The sequence below is a fragment of the Heptranchias perlo genome, chromosome 2, assembly GCF_035084215.1.
Source record: "Heptranchias perlo isolate sHepPer1 chromosome 2, sHepPer1.hap1, whole genome shotgun sequence".
Lineage (NCBI taxonomy): Eukaryota > Metazoa > Chordata > Chondrichthyes > Hexanchiformes > Hexanchidae > Heptranchias > Heptranchias perlo.
In genome coordinates, this window is record NC_090326.1 from 133,147,605 (window position 1) to 133,175,434 (window position 27,830).

A 27,830-nucleotide genomic window follows, 5' to 3' on the forward strand; every position below is an offset into this window, starting at 1 on the left:
CCTCACCTTTGTATTCCAGCCCCCTTGTGATAAAGGCCTACATTCTATTAGCCTATTTGATTACTTTTTGTACATGTGCACTAGCTTTTAGTGATGTGTGTACCCAGACCCCTAAATCCCTTTCCTTCTCCACAGTTCCTAGTGTCTTGCCAGTGAGAAAATATTGGGGCAATGTCTCTTTCACAAATGAGAAGCTATGAATACAGCAAAATATGCAATACATCTCCATGCCTGGGTATGTCCTGACCCACTGGCAGGACAGACCCACCAGAGATGGGGGCACAGTGTTATGCAAGTCAGGTGGAAGTGGCACTGGCAGTCCTGAACCTTGACTCCGGAGGTCAAATGTGGGCACCTACTACCCTCCTTCAACTGATGAATCTGTGTTCCTCCATTTTGAGAAGCACTGAAGGTAGCAAGGGTACAGAATGTACTCTGGGTGGGGACTTCAACGTCCATCACCAAGAGTGGCTTGGTCGCACCACCACTGACCGAGTTGGCTGAGTCCTGAAGGAGATAGCTGCCACACTAGGCTTGTGGCAGGTGATGAGAACCAATTTGAGGGAAATACCTCCTTGACCTCTTCCCTCTACATATCGCAGATGCATCTGTCCATGACAACATTGGTAGGAGAACACCGCACAGTCCTTATGGAGGCCGTCCCATCTTCATACTGAGGACACCCTCCATCTTGTTGTATGGCACTACCACCATGCTGTGGGATAGATTGAGATCTAGCAGCTCAAAACTGGGCATCCGTGAGGTGCTGTGGGAAGGGCCAGCAGCAGAATTGTTTATCACCCCAATCTGTAACCACATGGCCCAGCATATATCCCTCACTCCTCCATCACTACCAAGCCAAGTAGAAGAATATGACGGTAACAGCACTAGGCATACCTGAAAATGAGGTGCCAACCTAGTGAAGCTACAAAACTGTACTACATGTGTGCTATAGCCAGAAATAAGCGATCCCATAACCAACGGATCAGGTCATAGCTCTGCAACCCTGCCACATCCAGTCATCAATGGTGTTGGACAGTTAAGCAGCTAATGGAAGGAAAAGGCTCCATGAACATCCCCATCCTCCACGATGGTGAAGCCCAGCACCCGAGTGCAAAAAACAAAGCTGAAGTGTGTCGAGTGGATGATCTTTATCAGCTTCCTCCTGAGGTCCCCACCTTCACAGATGCCAGTCTTCAGTTCATTCAATTCACTCCACATGACATCAAGAAACGGCTGAATTCATTGGCATGGGGCCCCGACAACATCCCAGCTGTATTGCTGAAAACCTGTGTTCCAGAACTAGCCGCACCCCTAGTTGAGCCGATCCAGTACAGCTACAGCACTGGCATCGACCTGACAATGGAAAATTGCCCATCTATGTCCTCTCCTCAGAAAGAAGGACAAATGTGAGCTGGCCAATTACCAACCCATCAGCCTGCTCCCAATCATCAGTAAAGTGATGGAAGGAATTATCATCAGTTCTCTTGTTGACTATAGCACTTGCTCACCAATACTCTGGGCTTTGCCAGGACCACTTGGTTCTGGACCTCATTACAGCCTTAGTCCAAACATGGACACGCGCTGAATTCTAGAGGTGACCTAAAAGTGACTGCCCTTGTCATCAAGGCAGTATTTGATACCAAGGAGCCCTAGTAAAACTGAAATAAATGGGAATCGGGGAGAACACTCCAGTGGCTGGAGTCATACCTGGCACAAAGGAAGATTGTTGTGGTTGCCCAGGGCGTCCTTGGACTGATAAGTGACAAGTAACATTTGCACCATACAAGTTTCATCACTGACTATCTTCAACAAGAGAGAGCCTGATCACCTCCCCATGACATTGTCATTCAATGACATTACTATTGCTGAGTCCCCCACCATCCAACATTCTGGGAGTTGCCATTGACCAGCAATTCAACCAGACCAGCTACATAAATGCCGTGGCTATTAGAGCGCGCAGAGGCTGCAGTGAGCAGCTCACCTGACTCCCCGTAGCCTCTCCACCACCTACAAGTCAAGAGTTTAATGGAATGCTCTGCATTTGCCTATGTGAGTGCAGCTGCAACAACGCTTGAAGCTCAACATCATCCAGGATAAAGCAATCCACTTGATCGGCACCTCATCTTATAGCCTAAACATCCAACCCCTCCACATAAGAACATAAGAAATAGGAGCAGCAGTAGGCCATATAGTCCCTTGAGCCTGCTCCACCATTCAATAAGATCATGCTGATCTTCAACCTCAATTCCACTTTTCCGCCCAATCTCCATATCCCTTGATTCCCGTAGAGTCCAAAAATCTATCTATCTCAGCCTTGAATATGCACAACGACTGAGCATCTACAGCCCTTTGGGGTAGAGAATTCCAAAGATTCACAACCCTCAGTGAAGAAATTCCTCCTCATCTCAGTCTTAAATGGCCGACCCCTTATCCCAAGACTATGCCCCTAGTTCTAGACTCACCAACCAGGGGAAACAACCTCTCACTATCTACCCTGTCAAGCCCCCTCAGAATCTTATGTTTCAATGAGGTTACCTCTTATTTCTCGAAATTTCAAAGACTATAGGCCCATTTTACTCAATCTCTCTTCATAAGACAACCCTCTCATCCCAGGAATCCATCTAGTGAACCTGCGTTGCACCGGCATAGTGGCTTTGGTGTCTCCTATCTACAGGATGCGCTGCAGGAACTCGGCAAGGCTTCCTTGGCAGCACCTCCCAAACCCACGACCTCCACCAAAAAGGACAAGGACAAGGGCAGCAGGTGCATGGGAACACCATCACCACCTCCAAGTTCCCATCTAAGTCGCACACCATTCTGAGTTGGACATTCATCACTGTCTTTCCGATGTGAAATCACTTTTTGTGCCCATTATAACTGCTGTTTATTTCTGGTTGTTAAAATTAATGTCAGCCTGTTTGCCCTGTGAAGAATATTAAACCCACTGCTACCACAAATTGTTGCAATTTGAGCTCACTCCATATACTTTTTTGTGCCTGGTGCAAAAAAAATTTGCTTCCACGGGTGTGACTTTGCTAAAACGTGTCGTTGCGCACAGAGGTAACTGTCGCAGGAGAATAATGCTGCCAGATGACAGGAATTCCAGTGTGCCTCCCATTGCTTCAGAAGACATTAATATCAACCATGCCAAATAATTTTGTGATGAGACAAATGTTGAATGGTTTATGAATAATTATATAGAAGTGATATATTTAAATCAGACAAAGGACAGTAATCTGAAGCCCCTTCCTGAAGAGTTTACCAGACAAACCAGTCTAATTAGTTCCTTTTTTAAAAACTCAGTTGCAGAAATGGGGTAAAACAAATCCTTTTTAGAAAGGGAGTCTGATCAGTTAATGAATCAACAACGAACAGTCTTTTGCAGGGTTAATCTAGGTGTATGCTCATGGAGTTAAGTTCTGCCTCATGGCCAGAAAAAATTGAACTAACAGCAAGTGAAATGTGCTGCAGCTTTATAAAGAAAACTATTCTTGGAATATGGGCAATGACTTTGAAAGGCAGTTTCAGAAACAAAAATAATCGCTGCACAATGCCCATCATAACCACCACCCATAAAAGCAAAGAGCCCAAAGATAGCAATCTAATGTTTTATAAGAATTATAAGTACATACATCTGTGTTTTAGGCCATTGATAAATCTGACACCTGGGTCAAAGCACCATTGAACTTAATTGACCCACTTTAAATCAGGATGAGAGCTACCTCTTTGTTTCTGGTGATAATTCAATCAAACATGCAGTTTGGACAAGTTTTGCAATCAAATATTTGCATGTTATGGTTCTTTAAAAGGTTTCATAGTAGGTACAGCACAGGCGGAGGCCATTTGGCCCATCGTGCCTGTGCCGGCTCTTTAAAAGAGCTATCCAATTAGTCCCACTCCCCTGCTCTTTCCCCATAGCCTTGTAAATTTTTTCCCTTCAAGTATTTATCCAATTCGCTTTTGAAAGTTATTATTGAATCTGCTTCTGCCACTCTTTTTAGGCAGTGCTAACCAGATCATAACTCGCTGTGTTTTTAAAAGAAATAATGTTTCCTCATGTCGTCTCTGGCTCTTTTGCCGATCATCTTAAATCTGCGTCCTCTGGTTACTGACCCTTCTGCCACTGGAAACGTTTTCCCCTTATTTACTCTGTCAAAACAGGACATGATTTTGAACACCTCTATCAAATCTCCCCTTAACCTCCTCTGTTCTAAGGAGAACAACCTCAGCTTCTCTGTGTCTCCACGTAACTGCAGTCCCTCGTTCCTGGTACCACTCTAGTAAATGTCTTCTGTACCCTTCCTAAAGTGTGGTGCTCAGAATTAAACACAATACCCCAGCTGAGGCCTAACCAGTGTTTTATAAAGGTTTAGCATAACTTCCTTGCTTTTGTACTGTATGTCTCTATCAATAAAGCCCAGTATCCCATATGCTTTTTTAACAGCCTTCTCAACTTGTCCTTCCACCTTCAAAGATTTGTGTATGTGCACCGCACCCCCCCCACCCAGGTTTCTCTATTCCTACATCCCTTTTAAAATTGTACCATTTAGTTTAAATTGTTTCTCATCATTCTTCCTTTCAAAATGGATCACTTTACATATCTCTGCATTAAATTTCATCTGTCAGGTGTCTGCCCATTTCACCAGTCTGTTTGTTTCCTCCTGAAGTCTGTTACTATTTTCCACATTGTTCACTACATTCCTGAGTTTTGTGTCATCTGTAAACTTCGAAATGACACCCTCTACATCCAAATCCAGGTCCTTAATATGTATCAAAAAGATCAGTAGTCCTTATACTGACCCCTGGGGAACACCACTGCATACTTCTCTCCAGTCTGAAAAACAAGCATTCATCAGTACTGTCTCTACTTTATGACCCTTCGCCAATTTTGTATCCACACTGCCACTGTCCCTTTAATCCCTTGGGCTTCAATTTTGCTATGAAGTCTATTATGTGGTCCTTTATCAAATGCCTTTTGAAAGTCTATATACACATCAACCGCACTACCCTCATCAACCCTCTCCGTTACTTCATCAAAGAAATCAATCAAGTTAGTCAAACATGATTTTCCTTTTAACAAATCCGCGCTGACTTTCATCTACTGGCCCATACTTTTCCAATTGCCAATTAACTTTGTCCCAGATTATTGTCTCTAATACCTTCCCCACCACCGACGTTAGACTGACTGACCTGTAATTGCCGGGCTTATCCCCCTCCCCTTTTTTGAACAGGGGTGAGACATTTGTAATCATCCAGTCCTCTGGCACTGCCACCATATCTAAGGATGAATGGAAGATTGTGGCCAGAGCCTCTGCAATTTCCACCCTTCCCTCAGTAACTTAGTATGCTTCCCATCTGGACTGGGTGACTTCTATTTTTAAGTACACTCCCTCACCGTCTGAACACTCGGTAGCTGGGGATGACCATCTCCTGAAACGTGCTAGTCATGAATCTCTCGTATGCATTATAGTGACACCAGCCAACCCTCAAGCTCAGAAACTGAGCTCAAGCAGATGGCGGCACTTCCTTTACGTGATTTTCCAGGAGAGTGTGTTCTGGAGGTCCCACATGGCACAGGATGTGCATGTGATGGGTCCCAACTGTCCTGCCATGTTAGCTAAGTTATTTAAACTGTTTGTTTAGCTTTAAGACAATTTACTGTTTATCAATCACTAAAACACTAACTACTTTTTTAAAAAAACACTAGCCAACCACTAAAGACACTAACCAATGAACTAAATACTCACTGACATACCCTCGGCGCTCCTCCTTGTCCTGTGACGTCACTTACTGATTTAAAAAAAATTTTTTTTTTGAATCCTCGTGTGGCTCCCTTCCTGCTCTGCGCGGCAGTTTCTCCCGCGCTCCGCTTTCACGGGCTCCTCTACTACATCGACTGTGAGGTCACTTTCGCAAATTTTCTCTGTTTGCTTTCTGCGCTCTGCCGACTTTAGGCTTTTTGTTTCTAGCCAATCTGTTGGCTTTTAAGAAAATGTGTAACTTTCAATTTGAGTATGACATTTTAAAAATATATTTTAAACTAAGAAAAAACAGTAAAGAAGAATTGAGTGCGGATAAAAAGTTTTTTTTAAATTGGAACATCTTTGCCAGAAAAAGGTTGAGTGTGAATTCCATCAAGTTTCATTTTCGATTGTTATTTTTGAGCTTGCAATTTAAACATTGAATTTTACACACAATTTTGTATTCTCAATATTGTTAATAGTCTCATATTTTCACATTGCTCATTAGGTATTGCAACAATAACTTTTATCTTTATATAGTGCCGTTAATGTAAATCAACATCCCAAAGCACATCACAAAGGCATCATCAAAAAATGGATGCAGAGCCGAAAAAGGAGGTACTGGGAAGGGTGACCAAAAGCTTGGTCATAGATGGGCTTTAATGAGGGCCTTAAACAAGGAGAGGTGTAGAGGGATTTATGGAGAGAACTCTAATGTCGGGCCTAGTTGGCTGTAGGCACAGTTTCCAATAGTGGGGCGAAGGTAGAAGAGCATGCACAAGAGGCCAGTCAGAGGAACAGAGTTGGGATTATAGGGCTAACCAAAGAATAGGTATTTGCTGATTATTTTAGGTAAGCAGAGCTGCTACAGTTGCTGTTAATCTCTGTTTGCAGTGTGACAAGAAATAGTTCATGTGGAGCACTTACTGCTACTCGACATTACAACCTAAGTGTAGAAGTGGCAAAATATTAATATTGGACACATCTTTTATTCTTGAGGTCTGTTTCCCGAGAATTTGTTGAGAGTAAAAGTATCTGTCCTCTGACTGACTTCTAATGACAAGATCACTAAATATTAGATTTTAATCTAAATATGTTGGTACTTCACAATTTAAGTGTACATATAATCAATTCTGTTTCTAGGATTTTCAAGCCATGTCTTCAACATGCTACGTGCATCTCCATTTTCTCGACGACATCCCTGGCCATTACAGACTCTCTGTTCCAACCTTCATCTGTGGCCAAGTATGTATTCTACATGTTAAGTGTTTATACTTGCATTAAAATGATCAGTTGTGTGAAACAGTAGTAAGGAATGTCAATCTTTTTAAGTCCGAGAGCAAAGACGCGGCTTTAAAACCCTGAAGTCAAGAGCAAGGAGACTGACAACACCTGAGCATGTAGTTGAATCAGAAAGTATCACTCCTTCATTTATGAAGGTGAGCAGTAATTTTGTTCCTTCTATTGAAACATAACCACCTCTCAAATAACTTATAGTACAGTTGACTTTTCTTCGCCTTTTATTTGTAGGGGCTTCTGCTGAGGGATAAAGGCAGAGAGGTTGAGAATTTGGACAGCTTGATCAAAACAAAAAATATTCCTGAGGGACATCAAGATGCATTTAAAACTGGTTTTGCAGAGGGCTTCCTAAAAGCACAAGCTCTTACACAAAGGACAAATGGTAAGTCAGTACTAAGACAGTTTTCATCATACAACCATGAAGCTCCTTTTTTAACTTTCTCTCTGATATTATCTCATCCTTGGTAGGGTCTCATGGTGGTGTTTTTTTTAAAACCTCTCTCAATTGGCATTCTCTAGGTGTAGACCTATGTAGTGAATGTCAGCACATTATTTGACCATGGGTGGCACCACAACAAAGACCAGTCCTGTCCTTTCCCCCCCCCCCCACCAAATTTCCATTAAAAACACATTTTCTATTGAAAGTCATTACATAGTGATCAGGGGCAGGAGCCCTAGGTGCTTTTGTCTTCCCCTGGGTGCATGGGGGCCAATTGCACTAGCCCTACTGTCACCTTGGCTGTGATCAGTTAATTTAGAAAAATCAAAATACTGCAGAAGCTGGAAATTTGAAACAAACAAAAAATACTGGAGACACACAGCAGGTCAGTCAGCTTTATTGGAGAGAACAGAAGTTTCTGTTGCAGACCTTTCTGACCCTTCTTCAGAACTGAAAAATAAGAGGCGGACAGGCATAATACAATCTCAAAAAGGATATATATACATAAAATCAGACAAACACTGAGCGACATCGTGAGTGGATTGATGTAACAGATCATCCTAGTCAAGTAGTTAAGACGGAGCATTAAGACATTAAAAAGACAGTACATGTTTAAAAGAATGGAAGCCCAGGGAAATGCGAGAAATGGAAAACCTGCAAGTCTGGTATGAAATTAAAACAGGTTTGGAAATGAAGATTATAGCTATAGTTTGAAGTTCAGGAAGTCACTGTTCAAACTAGAGGGTTGCAGGGTGTTTAGGAGTACAGTGAGATATTGTTCTTGAAGCTTGTATTGAGTTTTATTAGAACAGTATATGAGGCCAATGAATGAGATCATTGCTAATGGGAGGGGTTGGTAGTTCAAGTTGTGAGTCACAGGTAGCTCGGGATCGCAATGGCGGACAGGACCGTGGCATTCAGCAAAGCTGTCACCTAATCTGCTTTTGGTTTCCCCAATGCAGAGGAAAGCACATCATAAGCAACCAAAGTATACTAGATTAGAGAAAGTTATGTAAATTGTTGTCTCACACAAGAATAATATTTGGGACCCTGGACAACAGAAGGAGGAGGTGAATGGGTAGGTGCCAGGGGAAGTACGGCTGGAAGTAGGGGTGGTGAATGAGTAAACCCATGTGCTCTGGAGGGATCGTTCCCTTTAAGAGAGGGGAAGATGTGGTTTGGTGGGATCATGCAAGTGGTGGAAACTGATCTGGCTAATGTAGAGGCTGGTGGAGTGGAAGGTGTGAAATATGGGACTTTATTATGGTTGTGACAGGAAGGGATGTGGGGTAAGTGCAGAAGTATTGAAAATGTGGTGAACCCAGATAAGGGCCCTGTTGATCATAACAAAGTGGAATCCTTGGCTGAGGAAAAGATGACATTTTAGAAGTTCTGGTGCTGAAATAGTCATCAGAGAAACTGGGAGAACAGGATGAAGTCTTGAGTCTGGGTGGAAAGTAACACACTGCAGCTAATTGTGGGAGTTGGTGGGCTTTATAATAAATGTTCGTGGAAAGCCCAGGAAGGGAGGAATCCAAGATGGACTATGTGTAGGTGAGGGATAGGTGGATACTGGAAGCATAATTAATGAAATTTTCCAGATTGGAATGAGTAGCACAGGCTACATGGTCAGAGTATTTATATCCTACAGAAAGACATGGCTGGGAGCCATGTGGATTCCCATAGTGGCATCTTTTATTTGGAGGAAGTGAGTGGGGTTCGGAGAAATTGTTCAAGGTAAGAACAAGTTCAGCCAGATGGAAAAAGGTGGTGGTGGATGGGGATTGGTTTTCAGACCATCCTGGTGAGATGGAAGTGTAGAGCAGCTGAAGGTTCTTGGTGAAAAGTCATTGATTGGGTGGGTGGGGGTGGGGGGGGGGGAGAATCTGAAATCATTGGTAGGAAAAGGAATCAGGAGTCACAGAAAAAGGTGGGTAGAGACTAGACAAGGGGAGTAAAAGAGCATTTCATGTGTATAACGTACTTGCTGGTAATCATTTGCGTACTGAACTATTTCCATAGCTTTCTAAACGTACTTCTATGCTTAAAGAAAATCTATCTTTACCATTTAAAAAAAATGTCTTTATAATGTGTGCTTGTAGACTGCAAATGTGCTGGAGTGCAAGAGTTTCCCGAGTGCTACTGATTGGTCCATTCAAACCATGTGATCATCTCACCACAGACCACCACAATCCCATCCCAGCAATTAGTCGTTTTTAGTCTTTGATCATACATCCCCTTTTATTCCATTTTTAGCTTTCTTCAGCTATTCTTGAGATTGTTCCTCCCACAGGGGCCCTCTGACCACTGCAGTCTCTGCTCTGCTGCACCCAATCTCCTCTGTGAATGCAATCGTGCACCAAAGCTCGAGGTCCACCTAGCCTCTCTGCTCTCCTAGACCTGACCTGACTCCAACCTCCACTCCCACTTGAGTGCAGTTGTGAAGCCAGGACTGGGAAATAAAAATGGAGTGAATTTCAGCAGTAAGTTAGAAGAATGGATTTACCAAGAAATACATAGTAAAAACTAAAAGAAGGAAAGGTTGGAAAGAAAAAAGCTAAGCTAGTTCAAAAAGTGGAAGAAATGAAATGAAGATTGTGTGACAGGCGTACAGAATGGTAGATATAAAGAAAGAGGGCGAAAAGAATCCCAACAAACCTACACAAAGATGGAAGAGCTCGTGTTAGTAACTGTAGTTTAAAACATTATCATACCAATGTGTGGCATACCATGCTGGTGTTCCCAAATGCACCGTGCTACCATGCCATCTAGTACTTTTAAGAAAACTGTCTTTTTGAATAATTAACTCAAAATTGTTTGCATTCACCTCCCCCTAGATTCTTTAAGAAGAACGAGACTGGTTCTTGTGTTCCTCCTCTTGCTTGGGATTTATGGTCTATCCAGAACTCCGTTCTTATCTGGTAAACTTTTAATGACTCACTTATTTTGGTTTTGTAGTTTTGAACTGTGTGCAGTTGAAGGTGAATAATATATGAAGTATTTCTCCCTATCATTTCAACTGGCTGACAGCTTACTCTAAAATGTTTTACCAGTCCACATTAATGTTCTAGTAAGTGCATATTTAGTTGTTTGCATGCATAATTTTAATTTTTGTGCTATTGTAAGTGAGGAGAATTCGCAGCGGTGCTTATGTATGGTATCACCTCTGGCTTCAGAAACTCATGTCTAGTTACCTGGTGAAAACAATATGTTGGGTATTTATAAACTCTCAATAGGTCACTAGGATCTGAAAGTTATTGTGAATATTTCAAAAATCTGTTATACTTTTAAAATTAATCAGTGTCAAAACTATGCAATTTAAGAACTTTATATTTGGCAGTTTTTGATTGGATTTGTAAAAGAAGAAATATTACAATTTGGAAAAATTCTAAATGGTTCATTTTTTGAAATTCACATTAGAATATTTTTATGTATCCATGTTAATTTAAATCTTATCAGCAGGGTTTCTCTATGAATGAAATTAGAAGCAGAATTCAAAACATGTTGACCCTTAGTAAAATTACTGTCCCGTTTTCAGTTGGAAAAATTCAAATTGTACAATGAAAGATCACGTGCAAGTCAGCCGAGCTGAATGTTGTCGTTCCTTTCATTTGCGTTTAGTTTGGACTTTAGCTTCCATTTTGAAAAGCTCTGCCCGATAGTGATGTAATTAAGTGGTTGTATGATCCCTCTGTATTCCTTACGGTCATATCAACTTTCGTATCAACTACATACTCCTAAGCTGCTTACTCCGCAAAGTTAGTTCTGCATTCTACAAAAGCGTATGAATGTAGTTGCACTCCTTTTTTTGTGAATGAAGGGTTTAAAAAAAAGTGATGCAATTAAACTTCAAGAACCACTGCTTCTGATTTATTTTGCACTTGGGTGTTCAGTAAGTTCTTAAGTGGAAGTTTATAGAGATCTAATATTTCATTCTACACCTGCCTTTCCGACAGTACGATTTCGTACTACATCAGGACTGGATGCAGCGGTGGATCCAATTCAGATGAAAAATGTAACGTTTGAACATGTGAAAGGGGTAGGTAGCATTTGCATTGACCCTTAAGTATTTTGAATTTTAAGTGATTCATTTGTAAATTCTTGCTTTTATGGAATCATCACCAGGTGGAGGAGGCAAAACAAGAACTCCAAGAAGTAGTGGAATTTTTGAAAAACCCTCAGAAGTTCACTGTATTAGGAGGCAAACTGCCTAAAGGTATGCAGCTAGAAATTATCTGTTATTTCAGTAATGCATTTTTTACTACCATTAGTGTCTAAATACTTTCTTTACAGCTGACTCCAAAAAAAAAATCTGTTTTGTTACTAATCAGTCAAATTTCTGATGGAAGGAATTGTTCATTACTGACCATGAGCATCTTCGGCTGTTGATCCTCTGGTTCTTTTCTATTCTAGTTGGTATAATGAGCCCAAATGGGGACTTAAAGGTTATACGAATTGCTATCTATTGACTTTTTAGAATTACTTTCAATGATTTGTGTAGAAATTTTTGTACTGGTATCGGTTTAATTTAAAACTAAGTATGCATGTAGTAATTAGTGCATAAAAGATGCTTCTAATTCTGCAGAATGGCACTTTTAAAGGAGATGTTTAGTATAAGTACATACAATATTGCTTGAAATTTTGATTTCAGTAACTGTTAAATCAAAACAACATATACTGTTCTAACTTGAAATGTCCATTTCTGTTTAATTACAGGTATTCTTTTAATTGGACCCCCTGGAAATGGGAAAACTCTTCTTGCAAGAGCTGTTGCAGGTGAAGCGGACGTACCGTTCTATTATGCATCAGGATCGGAGTTTGACGAAATGTTTGTTGGTGTTGGAGCTAGTAGGATAAGGAATCTGTTTAGTATGTTTCCCAGTCTACACAATGAAAATTATTTGATAGTAGAATCACTACACTTCTCACTATTTTCTCTTTTTATTTAACTTGCTCTTTTGTGTGCACCTTAGGGGAGGCAAAAGCAAATGCACCCTGTGTCATCTTTATTGATGAGCTGGATTCTGTTGGTGGAAAGAGAATTGAATCTCCCATGCATCCTTATTCTAGACAGACCATAAACCAACTACTTGCAGAGATGGATGGGTAAGAGAAAAGACCGACTCAGTATCGAGAGTAAAATTTGTGGTGAAATGCTCTGCTTTAATGGGTAACATTAGCCGTAGAGTACCTTGTCCATGTAGCCATTGTTCACGTGAACTTAGACAGGGAGTGTCAAGCTTTGCAACTTTTTGGGGTCGTCGTAGCCAAGTCCAAACCAATTCTCACCTGATCTTGCACATGTCCAGCAGAGGTCACAGGATGTCAAGCTTGGAAATATAAATTTGGCTTTATTTCTCCCCCTTAAAAGCCCAGTGAGGGAGGTTGTGGGGTATTCACTGTCATTTGATTGTGATTGTTGTCAATTATTGTAAGCTAGTGATCAAACTTGGACCTTCCTGCAACTCTGTTGGCATGCCACACTTAACACATTACCACTGAGCTACTGGAGGACAGAATGTGCTTCTGTAAAATTGTGCTAGGAGTGTAATTTTTTTTTTAAAAGTAAGACCACTTGAGCAGCCATAGCAATTGTGCTCATGGCACTATTTCACTGATCCTATTCAACTTCACAGTAAATGAGTGCCCTAGTTTTTGTTTGTTCAGAGTTGCAAATCGCTTGTTTTAAATACACTTGAAACTTCAAAGCATACTGGTATCTGTACATTCACTTTTTTGCCCTGAAGACAAATTTGGTGATCAGGCCATCAATTTTGGAAGTAAAAAAGTAGCCCGGCAGTACATAATTCCTGATTTTTAGCAGCCTGAAGTCAGTACAATCTTACCTCATCTTATCACATTGATTTTAAAATTCTAACAACTTGATACAAGCTGTGGCTTCCAATACAATCTTGTGTGTGTAGATAGTGTTTTTTCTGAAGTGACCTATTTGTGTTGGTCAACACTGTTAAAAGTATTTGAGTTTTTTTTAGGATACTTGCTGATGGAACTGACTTGTGTGCAGGAATTATTGTTTTCCTGTTTTAAGATCTATTGGTAAGGTCTCTAGCACCACAAAATTTTGACTTGAACTTCACTTTTGGAGCAAGAATGTGAGAATAACAAGGAGTATTAAAGCTGGAAAAATAACAGATGGTTATACAATCAAACTGAAATGACCCGCAATCTGTCATCATTGACTTTACAATAAGATTATTTGGAGTAGCTCAGTAACAATCCCAAACTTCCTCAGCATTGGGAGATTAGGAAATATCCAAAAAAATAATTACCCTATTAAATAATTTGAACTCTTTTTAGTTTTTGCAGTAAATGTGGGGGAAAAAAACTCTTCCCCTCTTTCCCCTTCCAGTGCCATGCATCATTATATCTGAGAGGACATGGAGCTATGCTCCCAGATTTCAGTCTGAAACAATTCTTTATCTGGCCACTAGAAGGTGTATGATAGTGTTCTGACTTTAGTGGTGCCTTTTTCAATCCCTTGGGTAATGAGACTGTCCTTTTGGCACCTCCCCATGGCAGCAGCTTTTAGATTGAAAACCTGCTAAGCATGGACGCATGAGCACTCCATTTTGTAGCCCGAAATAACTTGTGCTTTTAAGGATTAGAAGAAATTCACCAGTACAGTAGTGTTAAATATTTGACTTCTTTTAAAATAGGTTTAAAATAGAACCTTGGTTAGACCACACTTGGAGTATTGTTGTTCACAATTTACATCAACGATTTGGACTTGTGAATCGAAAGTACAATTACAAAATTTGCAGACGACTTGAAGTTGGGGGGTGTAGTTAATACAAAGAAAGAAGTCGTTAAAATGCAAGAAGACATCAATAAACTTACAGAATGGGCGAGTAATTGGCAAATTAATTTCAATGTAGATAAATGTGAGGTGGTGCATTTTGGTAGGAAGAATAAGGAGGCCGCATATTGCTTGGATAATAGCCTAAATGGGATAGAGGAGCAAAGGGACCACGGAGTACAAATACACATCACTAAAAGTAACATGCGGGTTAATAAGTCCATAAAAAGACAAACCAAACATTGGGGTTCATTTCTAGAGGGATAGAATTGAAAAGCAAAGAAGTTATGTTAAACTTGTATAGAACCTTGGATAGACCACATTTGGAGTACTAGGCACAGTTCTAGTCTCCATATTATAAAAAGGATATAGAAGCATTGGAGAAGGTGCAAAGAAGATTCCAAGGATGATACTAGCACTGAGAAGATATACTTCTCGGGAAAGGCTGAGGCTCTTTTCTGTAGAAAAGAGAAGGCTGAAGGGTGACCTGATAGAGGTCTTTAAGATAATGAAATGGTTTGATAGAGTAGACATGGAGAAAATGTTTCCACTTGTGGGGAGTACAAAACTAGATGTTATCAATATGAGACAATTACTAATAAATCCAGTAGCAAATTCAGGAGAAACGTCATTACACAAAGTGGTAAGAATGTGGAGTGTGCTACCACAAGGAGTAATTGAGACAAATAGCATTGATGCTTTTAAGGGGAAGCTAGATAAGCACACGAGTAGAAGGGTATGCTGATAGGGTAGAGGAAGTAGGGAGGGAGGAGGCAAATCGTGTGTAACTAACTTGGTTGAGTTTTTTGATGATTTAACAGAGGGTTGATGAGGTCAGTGCGGTTGACGTGTATATAGACTTTGAAAAGGTGATTGATAAAGTGCCACATAATAGACTTATCAGCAAAATTAAAGCCCATGGAATAAAAGGGGCAGTGGCAGCATTGGTACAAAATTGACTAAATGACAGGGAACAGTAGTGGTGAATGGTTGTTTTTTGGACTGGAGGGAGGTATACGGTGGTGTTCCCCATGGGTTGGTACTAGGACCATTGCTTTTTTTGAAATGTTAATGACTTGGACTTTGGTGTACAGGATGCAATTTCAAAATTTGCACATGACACAAAACTTGGAAGTGTAGTAAACAATGTGGAGGAGAGTAATAGACTTCAAGAGGACATGGACAGGCTGGTGGAATGGGCGGACACATGGCAGATGAAATTTAATGTAGAGAAGTGCGAAGTGATAGATTTTGGCAGGAAGAAAGAGGAGAGGCTATATAAACCTAATGGTGTAATTCTAAAGTGGGTGCAGGAACAGAGAGATCTGGGGGTATATGTGCACAAATCTTTGAAGGTGGCAGGGCAGGTTGAGAAAACGGTTTAAAAAAGCATCTGGGATCCTGGGCTTTATTAATAGAGGCATAGAGTAGGAGATTATGATGAACCGATATAAAACACTAGTTCGCCCACAATAGGAGCAGTCCAGGCACTGCACTTCAGGTAGGATGTGAAGGCCTTAGAGAGGGTGCAAAAAAGATTTACTAGAATGGTTCCAGGGATAAGGGACTACAGTTACGTGGATAGGCTGGAGAAGCTGGGGTTGTTCTCCTTGGAGCAGAGAAGGTTGAGAGGAGATTTGATAGTGTTCAAAATCATGAAGAGTTTAGATAAAGTAAATAAAGAGAAACTGTTCTTATTGGTGGAAGGGTCGAGAAGCAAAGGACACAGATTTAAGTTGATTGGCAAAAGAACCAAAAGGCGTCACCTTCTTCATGCACTGAGTAGTTATGATCTGGAATGCACTGCCTGACAATGTGGTAGAAGCAGATTCAATCGTGGCTTTCAAAAAGGAATTGGATAAATACTTGAAGGGAAAAAATTTGCAGGGGAATGGGACTAACTGGATTGCTCTTACAAAGAGCCGGCACGGATTCAATGGGCCGAATGGCCGCCTTCTGTGCTGTAACCATTTTATGATTCTATTCTATGATTCATATGGAGCATAAATGCTGACATAGACCAGTTGGGCCGAATGGCCTGTTTCTGTGCTGTAGACTCATTGTAAATGTATTTCAGTTACAATAGTGTTTAATAACTGGTATTGATACGAGTAAAGATTTTATTTTTCTCTTCAGTTTCAAGCCCAATGAAGGTGTCATTATAATAGGAGCCACAAACTTTCCTGAAGCATTGGACAAGTAAGTACAAATTGAAATATTTCATTTGTTTATTGTTGGGTTCTGAAATAATTTGACATGTAATGATTGTAGAAAAATGGCCAGTAACTTTAGTGCTGCTTCATTTAAAAAAAAATAATTCTTGGGATATGGGCATCACTATTGTTTCATATAAGATTTTGTTTCTTGAGTTAGACATGATTGTCAAAGGAATAATACTATTTTATTATGACCCTTATTAATTCATCTGCATTGATATATTCAGCAACATGTCAAAATAAACCTGCCCAATTGTGGTAACTATGGTCTTAGCTTCCAGTACCACTCAGTAATTGTATGTTTGCATTATTTGTAATTGTACCTCACCAATTTAGTTGTTCAGCAGTTGGATTTTTGGCAAAAAATCAGCTTCAGCTAAACATGCAAAGTTGAAAGTGTGGAATCCACCCCATTAGGTTAACAACCTTGAGCTGATTTTGACAAACGGAGCTGTAATGCTTTTTAAAGCACTGATGCAATGAGGAAATTCTCCCAAGTTTTGTCACATTTTAAATTGATGCCCAGTTTCTTGTGTATTCTTCCTCCATAGTGCTCTTGTCCGTCCGGGTAGATTTGACATGCAAGTTACAGTTCCCAGACCGGATATAAGAGGGCGAATAGAAATTCTTAAGTGGTATCTTGGCAAGGTTAAAGTTGATCCAGGTAATTTGCTGTTCCCTAACCATGATAATTATTGCAAAACTATTTTCTGTGTGATTTGACACTCTCTCTCTTTTTATATAGCAATTGATGCAGAAATAATAGCCAGAGGCACAGTTGGTTTCTCAGGGGCAGAACTGGAGAACCTGGTCAACCAAGCTGCTCTAAAAGCAGCTGTAGATGAAAAAGATCAAGTTACAATGAAGGACTTGGAATTTGCCAAGGACAAAATTCTTATGGGTAGGTTTTACCTGGCTGTTTGAATTTTGATTTTTCTGAAGGCTTTAGTATCTTTCTGTAAAGCTGCTGTATTTTGAAATTCCAAACTACTACTTCACTGAAGGAAGAAAACCCAAGATAAAGACTTGGAAAATATTTTTCTTTTTGTTTATGTAAATTTGCTGTAACTGTTTAAGAATTCATCATTCATCTGGTGTGTTTTTGCATTATACAATGAGTCCAAATGAGTTTGTCTTTTTATTTAACTATATGGGCAAACTTGCATTTTTCAGAAACTCATTTGTCCTTTTTTAATTTGTCATTTTGCTTCTGTTGCACAAATGTCACTGGGAAAATTCAGTTTACCTAAATTCCTGTACATATGAAAAATAATGCTGCATGGAGTAACTGCATAAGCCTTATAAAATTTTAGGGGTGTGTTTTATGATATAAATTTTGCCATTTAATCTATGCAGTGTCATTTATCTAGTGGTATGTTTAAGGTTGCATATATCTCCAGTGGGATCAAACCAATGTAGAATTCACCTTCTCTGTCGCCTATTTATATTGGAGCTTTCCAGCATATTCTCAATATGCCAAGCTGGAGACTACAGGAAATTCCTGGATATGAGGTGCTGCAGTGAAAAGCTAGTGCGAGGTGTCTCCCTACAGGGAAGGAATATTGAAAAGACAGACATGCACAGTTTTGCACCACTTTTAGGAAACTTCAGTTTAATATAGAAATAAGCCTTTCAAGACACTATCAGCCGTTGTCCATAATATTTTTATCTCCCTTCTCTCGTTCTGGGTGCTCCCCAGATGGCGGTGGCTGAGGGTGGAACCACAACATGTAGGCAGCCAGTTTGCGTCTTTCATTTTGTGTTGTGGTATGCCTCCTTGTTTTTTGTGAAGTGCATATTTGGAAACAAGATTCCAAATAACCAACAGCAATCAACAAAAGGGACTGGATTTTAGTTTAGGTTGGAAGGTCTTCATAGTAAAATTTAGTATATTCTCAAAGTCCACTTTTTCTTTTCCATGCTGAATTAGAATTTTAAAATCTCCTAAAGTTGTTTAATATATTTCAATCAAAATTACACAGGAATTTGGAACACAAAACTGAATAGTGAAACTAAGTAACTTATTCTGATTATTTGTGTAGATTAAGATGTTTGAATATCTGATTTTAAAAAAACGTATCTGGTATTGTAAGGCGTTTGTTCAAACTGAAACTTATTTGAAAAGCTTCTATTTACTTGTGACTGTTGTCTGCTGCCAACAGGTCCAGAGCGCAGGAGTATTGAAATTGATGCTAGAAACAAAACAATCACAGCATACCATGAATCAGGACATGCTATAGTAGCGCATTTTACAAAAAATGCTATGCCCATTAACAAAGCTACAATCATGCCAAGGGGACCTACATTGGGACATGTAAGTGTAAAAACACAATTGAGCTTTTGTCTGGTAAGAAATCAAATTGCTGACCTGTTATATACCATTGTGAATATTGTCCTGAACTTTTTTTAAATCAAGTTTTAACTGGCAGCATGACAGTATTGCAAAGGTAAGCAATTTGACAAAAGGGTGGTTGCTTTTATAGATCATCATTACTTGGCAGGAGGAAGTTCCACTACATTTTTCCTTCATTTATAGAACATAATTGAGGAGGTCCCTTTCCTTCTAGTATGTTTAAAATTTGTTTATCCTCCAATGCCTTGTCTGACTGAAAAATTACTAAGCAAGTGCCTTTATCAGATCATAAATACTTTTAAATGTGATCTTCCTCAATCCCACACTGCTCTTGTTTTTCCATTAGTTGGAACATTTCTCTTCCAACTCTTCACTACAACAGCAACTTGCATTTATAAAGAGCTCCTCGCTTGCAGGAAGATATGAGTGCTTTATAGTAAGAAGGAAATGATGGAGACAGAACAGGGAGGGACATGGAGAGCCTAGGATGGGGAACCAAAGGCATGGCCGAGGAGGTTTTTGGTTTGTTATACAAGACCATATGAAATGCTGGTGGGGCTTTTTAATCTCGCATATTTACTTCCATTCCTAAATTAGGAAATAGTGCAAACTTACTGCAGCTTTTTAAGTATTCTCCTTTGGAAAATAAGCCATCAAAGTAAAATTAGCAAGTGGCCAAAGCAGTTTTGAAGGTTGTCTATTTAATATAGCAGAAGTTCACTGTGCATGAAAGATATAAACTACAATTTCAAAAAAACTTACTGCTAATATTGATTGCAATAGCATATTTGAAAATCAATGTGAAAGCTGTCCCAATACTTTGTCTTTTCTCCTCCACCCCTTTTTAACATTTTTTTTGATAAAATGGGATTGAGAGGAATGGTCGGAAAGGAGTGGAAGGACTCTGATTTCCCTGCCTTGATGCAGTTCTTTCTCTTTAGGCGAACAACGTGAGCCTGTATCCAAAGTCAGGATCAAGGTTATATAGTTAATTATAAATTGTGCTTCTAAGCTATGGTGGAAGATTGTATACTGTTTCTGTGTAATCATTTGTATAAAACTGGACCAGGAGACTGGAGGCAATATCACAAGCTGCCGAATTTTAGGATCACTACTTTGTTTTCAAACTCTAATTAGACTGTTTGTTTAGTTGTGCATTTTGCATAATTTACAAAATTTGTAGATGGTTGCAAAGAGGCTTATGCTAAGCTATGTGTACAACTAAATTCTCTCGCAGGTGTCATTGTTACCAGAAAGTGACAGATGGAGTGAAACCCGAGCTCAGTTGCTTGCTCAAATGGATGTCAGCATGGGTGGTAGAGTAGCAGAAGAACTCATCTTTGGATTAGAACAAATTACCACAGGTTTGTATTTAGTCAAGAGATATATGCGTATCAGCAGCCACTTTAAGGCATTTCAGGCTTAGTATGCCTTAAATGTGAATCAGTTGAGTTTTCCCACAGCTTCAAGCTGTGTAATTTCCTTTTGATACAATGCATCATGTGATTGATGTCCTTGAAATTTTTATAAAATTCTACAAAGTTCCAGGTGACCCTTTTGTGTCCACTATTTTAATATTCAGTGTGCATTCTGTTTCCTTGCACAAGATTTTAATTCCTGGAGTATGGAGACTTTAAAAACAAAATACTGTGAAGTGCAGCTCATGTCTATCTGGCATGCTTGTACTAACAAGAATGTGGATATCCACTTGTGCTTTAACCACCAGACCTACAGTCTGAAGCCTTTTAGCATTTTCTTTCTAGCCTGTTGAGTGCTTTTTATGGCAGTGAAACATAAAAAACTGACTGTAAAAGCTGCTATAAATATGTCAAGAGAAAAAGATTAGTGAAGACAAATGTAGATCCCTTACAGTCAGAAATGGGGGAAATTATAATGGGGAACAAAGAAATGGCAGAACAATTAAACACATACTTTGGTTCTGTCTTCACATAGGTGGACCCAAATAACCACCTGGAAATATTAGGGAACCAAGGGTCTAGTGAGAGGGAGGAACTGAAGGAAATCAGTATTAGTAAAAAAAAATAGTGCTAGGGAAATTAATGGGGCGAAAGGCTGACAAATCCCCAGGGCCTGATAATCTACATCCCCAAGTACTAAAGGAAGTGGCCCTGGAAATAGTGGATGCATTGGTGGTCATCATCCAAAATTCTATAGACTCAAACAGTTCCTACAGATTGGAGGGTGGCAAATGTAACCCCACTATTTAAAAAAGGAGGGAGAGAAAAAACAGGGAATTACAGACCAGTTAGCCTAACATCAGTAGTGGGGAAAATGCTAGAGTCTATTATAAAGGATGTGATAACAGAACACTTGGAGGGCATTAACGGATTGGACAAAGTCAGCATGGGTTTATGAAAGGGAAATCATGCTGAACAAATCGACTGGAGTTTTTTGAGGAGGTAACTAGTAGAATAGATAGGAGAGAACCAGTGGATGTGGTGTATTTGGATTTTCAGAAGGCTTTTGATAAGGTCCCACACAAGAGGTTGTGCAAAATTAAAGCACATGGGATTGGGGGGAATATACTGGCATGGATTGAGAATTGGTTGACAGACAGGAAACAGAGTAGAAATAAACGGGTCTTTTTCCAGGTGGCAGGCAGTGACTAGGGTGCCGCAGGGATCAGTGCTTGGGCCCCAGCTATTCACAATATATATCAATGATTTGGATGAGGGAACGGAATGTAACATTTCCAAGTTTGCAGACGACACAAAGCTGGGGTGGAATGTGTGAGCTGTGAGGAGGATGCAAAGAGGCTCCAATGTGACTTAGACAAGTTGGGTGAGTGGGCAAGAACATGGCAGATGCAGTATAACGTGGATAAATGTGAGGTTATCCACTTTGGTTGTAAAAATAGAAAGACAGATTATTATCTGAATGGTGATAGATTGGGAAAAGGAGAGGTGCAACGAGACCTGGGTGTCCTTGTACACCAGTCGCTGAAAGCGAGCATTCAGGTGCAGCAAGCAGTTAGGAAGGCGAATGGTATGTTGGTGTTCATTGCAAGAGGATTTGAGTACATGAACAGGGATGTCTTACTGCAGTTGTACAGGGCCTTGGTGAGACCACATCTGGAGTATTGTGTGCAGTTTTGGTCTCCTTATCTGAGGAAGGATGTCCTTGCCATGGAGGGAGTGCAACGAAGGTTTACCAGACTGATTCCTGAGATGGCAGGACTGACGTATGAGGAGAGATTGGGTCGACTAGGCCTATATTCACTCAAGTTTAGAAGAATGAGAGGGGATCTCATCAAAAGATATAAAATTCTAACAGGACATGACGGACTAGATGCAGGGAGGATGTTCCCAATGGCTGGGGAGTCCAGAACCAGGGGTCACAGTCTCAGGATACGGGGTTTGCCATTTAGAACTGAGATGAGGAGAAATTTCTTCGCTCAGAGGGTGGTGAACCTGTGGAATTCTCTACCATAGAAGGCAGTGGAGGCCAAGTCATTAGATGTATTCAAGAAGGAGATAGATATATCTCTTAATGCTAAAGGAATATGGGGAAAAAGCAGGAACAGGATACTGAGTTAGACTATCAGCCATGATCATTTTGAATGGCGGAGCAGGCCCAAAGGACCAAATGGCCTACTCTTGCTCCTATTTTCTATGTTTCTATATAAAGGACCAGTGTAGCCCTGTTTGATGGCCACCATGTGCTTTGAAATCCTGTTGACATTAGTGTCTTGCATCTTGCCAAGATGTCCATGTTTTGTTCTTGTGTTTGTATATGTATTTCTATCATTGAACCTTAAAATGAAAAAGTATCTCAAACTCAAATTTGAGTAAGCAGTACAGTTGTTTCTAGCCATTTAATATATTCAGTTATTAAAAATAATAGCTTTAGAATGTTACATAGTGAACATTTCATTTTTCAAGTGGCAATTTAGCAGACAACTGAGAATTTTCACATTCCACCTATTACGGAGCTTGCCTGCCCAGAACAAAACAAGTAGAGTAAAAACATTTGCCTGTGTGTTTTCTGTAACTGAGATACTGTGCATTATCTTTTACGTAGGTGCTTCAAGTGATTTTGATAGTGCAACCAAAATAGCAAAGTTGATGGTCACAAAATTTGGAATGAGTGATAAGGTAAAAAGTTACAATTTTATTTGCTTGTTAAAACTATAATGCATTTTGCAGTATCAATGTTTTGCTAAGTTAACTGCCATGTAAACATTGCTTTGATCTGTTCAAAGCAGCTTCCAATGTGGTCTGTTCATCATACCTCAGCAGTGATTTGTCGTTGCCCGTTCCCAGTTTAACTAACTTGCCAGTTACTGTTGCTTATTCCCATTATCCTTGCTGTTTATTCACTCCAACATCATGAACAAAAATGCAAGTGCAACTTGAAGATTTGCAACTCAACCATAACCTGTTCTCACTTTAATTTGCACTTCATTACAAATGGCAGTTTTAATGTCTCCATACTCATTTTTTATCACTTGAATTTCACTCCTTGACTCTTTCCAATCCAGATTTTCTTTTTTGTACTCTTTCTGATCCAAAGGAATTGTATTTACTTTTATTCTGATATCCCTATTTGCCTTTGCTCCTTTACATCACCGTAGCAAAAATCTTCCTGACTTGACTAAGTTCACTTATTTCTTATTGCTCTCTTAACCTTTAACTCTGGATTGATAACATTTTGAAAAAATCTAAATTGAATCCATCAACTTCAGTATTCCTTCTGCTGAAATCATTTTGGCTTTATCAACAATGGTTCTGCTTCCTTGCTATTGATCATAGTGAGTCTCACTCTCCTGAATAACCTCAAATAACTCATTCTTCCATCTATATTTTGGAAGATAACTCTGCTAATCTCAATCTTGTCGACAGTCCATCTTTAGTGCTGAGCTCTTCTGCACATCTATAGTTATACTTTAATGAGACACCTCTGTAACTAGGTTAAATGGATGATGGACGTCTAACTTGTAACCCTTACCCCCTGCTCCCCATTTCTACATATGTGGGATACAGCCTATTTTTGTCATCTTTGCTGTTACCTGAAGGTTACAGTTTCTCGTTAGGTAACGTCTCCTTTTAAGGTGAATGTCATACAGTGGTGAGGTCACACTTTTTTTTGTCTGCAGCTTGGAGTAATGACTTACACGGATCCAGAAAAAGTAAGCCCAGATACTCAATCTGCTATTGAACAAGAAATCAGGATATTATTGAGGGTAAGATTATTTTTGTTAGTCATGTTTGCTAATGCAGTACGTCAAGCCACTGAACATATTCATGGTGGGCATGTCTGATATCTATTAAGCCACATGTGAGATTATCCTTCTCAATACTTATTTTGAAATTTGTAAAACTTTTAAAATCCAAAGGAAAACTCTTCATATTAATGTCTTCAATGTGATCTGTTTGTAACCAGTTTTAACCTGTTTGCATCACACTAATGTAACCCAGTCTAATACACAACATCTTTTGACAGTTAAATATTTTCACCAAATTACATTGGCCATTTGAGGCCCATATGTATGTATGCTGTAAATCCAGAACGCTGCATGACCATCAAGTAATTTAACTTTAATTCACTATCTATTTATTTTCAATACTGTTCAGTTTGTGTTGTTTATGCTATCAATATGACAACAGAATATAGAAATTCTAATTTTAAATTTTCTGGTAATGCATTAGAATCACATGGGTCAGGGATTTCTGCTTCATAGTACAATAAAACTAATCAGTTATTTCATAAAATCATACAGCGCAGAAGTAGGCCATTCAGCCCATTGTGTTCATGAATGCAGATATGTGATCTCTTAAGATGGGTTTAATTGCATTGTAAACTTAATGCATTAAAATCATTAGCTTTCTCTTTTTGTGCCAGTGATTAGTAACTTGTTTGGACATGATCACACTGAGGCCACCAACAGAACGTTCAAAGTAGTAGTATTTTCCTGTGGCACGTGAATTCTATCAAACATGACCAGGTTATGTCTGTAATGTGACCATGTTGGTCTTTGTAGTTTTGGGTCTTAGTTGGTTGCTGTCTCCAAAGGCCAGTCTTCTTTCAATAAGCCTTTCAGAGACCAAATTTTACATTGTGGGTCCTGCATCCATGGTGGATGGGGGAACCTGCGAGGCTTGGAGGAGAAGGTGAGTATCTCACCCAATTGATTGTTTTTTTACATGATCCTACACTGTGAATGTTAGAAAGCTGTTTGACCTTAGGGAGGCAATAGGGCTGAATTTAATCCTGCCCACGTACATTTCCAGCAAAAATGGAAAGTGATCAGGAGTGGAAACCTAGTTTTTGTTTCTCTCTTCGTCTTCCTTTGCAGCCAATTAGCAACCTCACTGTCACCCTGCTGAGATTCCCTAACTACGCATAGACCAGGAATTGAGTCTGGAACTTTCCTGGCATGTATCCCTCAGTACTACATTGATTAGTGCATTAACCTATTGAGTTTTAAAATTGATGTATGTAATTATAGCAACTTTGCCTCTGAACATTTGGGAAGAAGCAAGTTTGTTTAAAAACTTTTGACAGGTATTTTCCACATTTCCAATGAAAGCTCATAAAATATAGAAGTTGGGGAAGCTGTAATCAGCAAGAAAAAAATAAATTGTGGGAATGGCGATCCAATGTGAAATGTCTGCAATGTACCAATAACCCACTTTTTGAGGTAGGGCTAAAAGTCTTTTTTTTTAAAACACAGGATTCTTATGAACGAGCAAAGCACATCTTGAAGACTCGTGCAAAGGAGCACAAAAATCTAGCAGAAGCTTTACTGAAGTATGAGACACTGGATGCCAAAGAAATACAGATGGTTCTTGAGGGAAAGAGACTAGAAATAAAATGACCTCTTCCATCAGCCCATGGTTATTAACCCAGATGTGTATATATGTGGAAGAGCAGTAGCCCACCGAATGTATACTATAGGCAGTTTTAATTCTGAGGGCATTGTTAGTATTTTCATAGTCACAGAAAGTGATATTTCACAGTGAAATTACCTAAAATGTGTGCTCTGGAGCTATTTTAAAACCCAGCTCAACCATGCCCATTGAATAAATGGATGAGTTTTTAAGAGATTCTACATTTATGAACATTTTACTCTGTTTAGTGTAAGGTGTAAAAGAAGCATGGTGAACATTGTTGCCTTCAACTATTTTCTTTTTTCCCCCCCTTTTTCTTTGTATGTTAAGTCTATTTGTGTATACCGCTGAGATGCAATTTTGATGCGTGCTTCCCAGTACAATTAAAATCAGATGAAATGTCTCAGGGCTGCTTTCATCATTGAGTCATTCAGGTATTTGTCCATTTATATCTATTTATCCCTGGGTTGCTGCCGGGCATTCCAGCCTTTCATTATCTTTTCTGTGCTCCCAATATTTCTGGGGTTAATAATGAGTCCTGCTGAAGGCAGAAGCGCACAAGCTGTAAAAATAGTTGCTTCTGAGTCACCACTAGCTTTGGCTTAAGTAGCTACGAGGGCATAAATGCACGGACTGCAAATATTCCTCTTCTTTTTTGCTGTAATGTAGGATAAACAGTGTACTGTAGGAATTGGAAACCAGACAATGTATAGAAAGTTTATTGAAGTTGTACTTTTTATTTTGAATATAAGCAGTACGGACTTCAGATTTTGAGATTTCTCTTGACACCTAAAATAAAGAGATCTTATCTGAATTTCTTCTATTGTACATTGTGTTTGCTTTATTGAAGTCAAGAATTTAAAGTTAAATACATTTTGCACCTTTGTTCTTTCGCAAGCTATTTGCTACAATGTGGTTTCCCTGGAAGGAGAAGGCAGATGGCCTTGGTTGTGATGTGTTGCCCAGTGTCTCACTGGTGCAATTGATGGTTAACCGAGTTGACTAGTTTTCAGATAGCGTCTTGCTGTGTAGTGTGTGTTCTAATAGTCATTTGAACTTGAGATGTTTATAGAGTGCAGTACCTTTTGAGCTCCTGTGCTATATTAAACTGATAGCAATGGGACATGTTTCAAAGCTGTTCCCCATTTTTAAAAAAAATTCCACTTTGAGAAATCCTAAAAGAACCAGTACTTATCCCTTTTTAAAAAGGCAAGTACACCTGCTTAGTCCTCTGCTAATGAATAATGTTCCTGCTGCATTACCCTCTGTGGCAAAGTGTTTCACTTACCCTTGGAACTGTCAGCTGGGATAGGTTTAGAAACCTGATGTGTGAGGAATAGCAGATCTAAACCCACATCCCAGTTTGTGGTGCATTTCTTTTTACTTGTGAATTTTATATTCAGGTTAAGGGATATTAGTGCTGGGGATTGGAATGATTTCTACTTTGCCCCTCTACGTCAGCACCACATGCTGCCACGGTCAGTTAAATGCAGAGTATGAACACTGACGCACAGGAAAAGACCCTCTGGTCCATTCAGCCTGTCCCACACAATTGTGATACCTTGTGTATCACCATAAGTACACTCTCCACCCTACCCAAAACCATGTGATCTCCTGTGAGAGGTGGAAAAAGCAGATTAAATATCAAGGCCAATTTGAGGGAGGAGAAAAACTGGGAAATATCTCTTTCTCCTCCTTCCCCCCACCCTCTGCAATCAAAACTAGTCCGGGACATCCCTCTGGCCCTGATGATGCTATACAGCACCTACCTTTTATAAGAGGTGATCTCTGTCCCAGCCAGAAACAGGTCCAGCAGCCTGTTCCAGAGGTCCAGTATTCTAGGGGAAAAGATACACCTCCTGACACCTAACTGAGATCTGACCTGTACAACTTAAAATTGTGACCCCTGGTCCTCCATAATCTATTTGAGTAGGAGAAGCTCTCAGTTCTAACAATCTATTCCCTTCATTGTCTTGTAAACCTCGATCAGGATCTGCATAGTGCAGACGATAGCTGAAATTCAAAAAGCGTCACATGAAAGTCGATGATTTAAAAACTATACAACTAAAAAGCAAAAGAACAACAATACTGGAAATCTGAAACAATAGCGG

General features: G+C 39.7%; 1 protein-coding gene across 1 annotated transcript in view; it reads left to right on the top strand.

Moving 5' to 3' along the window:
• yme1l1b (YME1-like 1b) overlaps positions 1-26,533 on the top strand; it is a 43,649-nt gene extending 17,116 nt beyond the window's left edge. Inside the window, exons 4-19 of the mRNA XM_068007162.1 lie at positions 6,888-6,989; positions 7,077-7,183; positions 7,275-7,425; positions 10,320-10,403; positions 11,439-11,521; positions 11,608-11,698; positions 12,199-12,351; positions 12,456-12,588; positions 16,436-16,498; positions 17,067-17,179; positions 17,261-17,416; positions 18,678-18,829; positions 20,106-20,232; positions 22,910-22,983; positions 23,985-24,071; positions 25,563-26,533. Of these exons, the coding sequence (XP_067863263.1) occupies positions 6,888-6,989; positions 7,077-7,183; positions 7,275-7,425; positions 10,320-10,403; positions 11,439-11,521; positions 11,608-11,698; positions 12,199-12,351; positions 12,456-12,588; positions 16,436-16,498; positions 17,067-17,179; positions 17,261-17,416; positions 18,678-18,829; positions 20,106-20,232; positions 22,910-22,983; positions 23,985-24,071; positions 25,563-25,706 (1,820 nt within the window). The 3' untranslated portion in view covers positions 25,707-26,533. The remainder of the gene's footprint in view (positions 1-6,887; positions 6,990-7,076; positions 7,184-7,274; positions 7,426-10,319; positions 10,404-11,438; positions 11,522-11,607; positions 11,699-12,198; positions 12,352-12,455; positions 12,589-16,435; positions 16,499-17,066; positions 17,180-17,260; positions 17,417-18,677; positions 18,830-20,105; positions 20,233-22,909; positions 22,984-23,984; positions 24,072-25,562) is intronic.
• Positions 26,534-27,830: the final 1,297 nt, after the last annotated feature.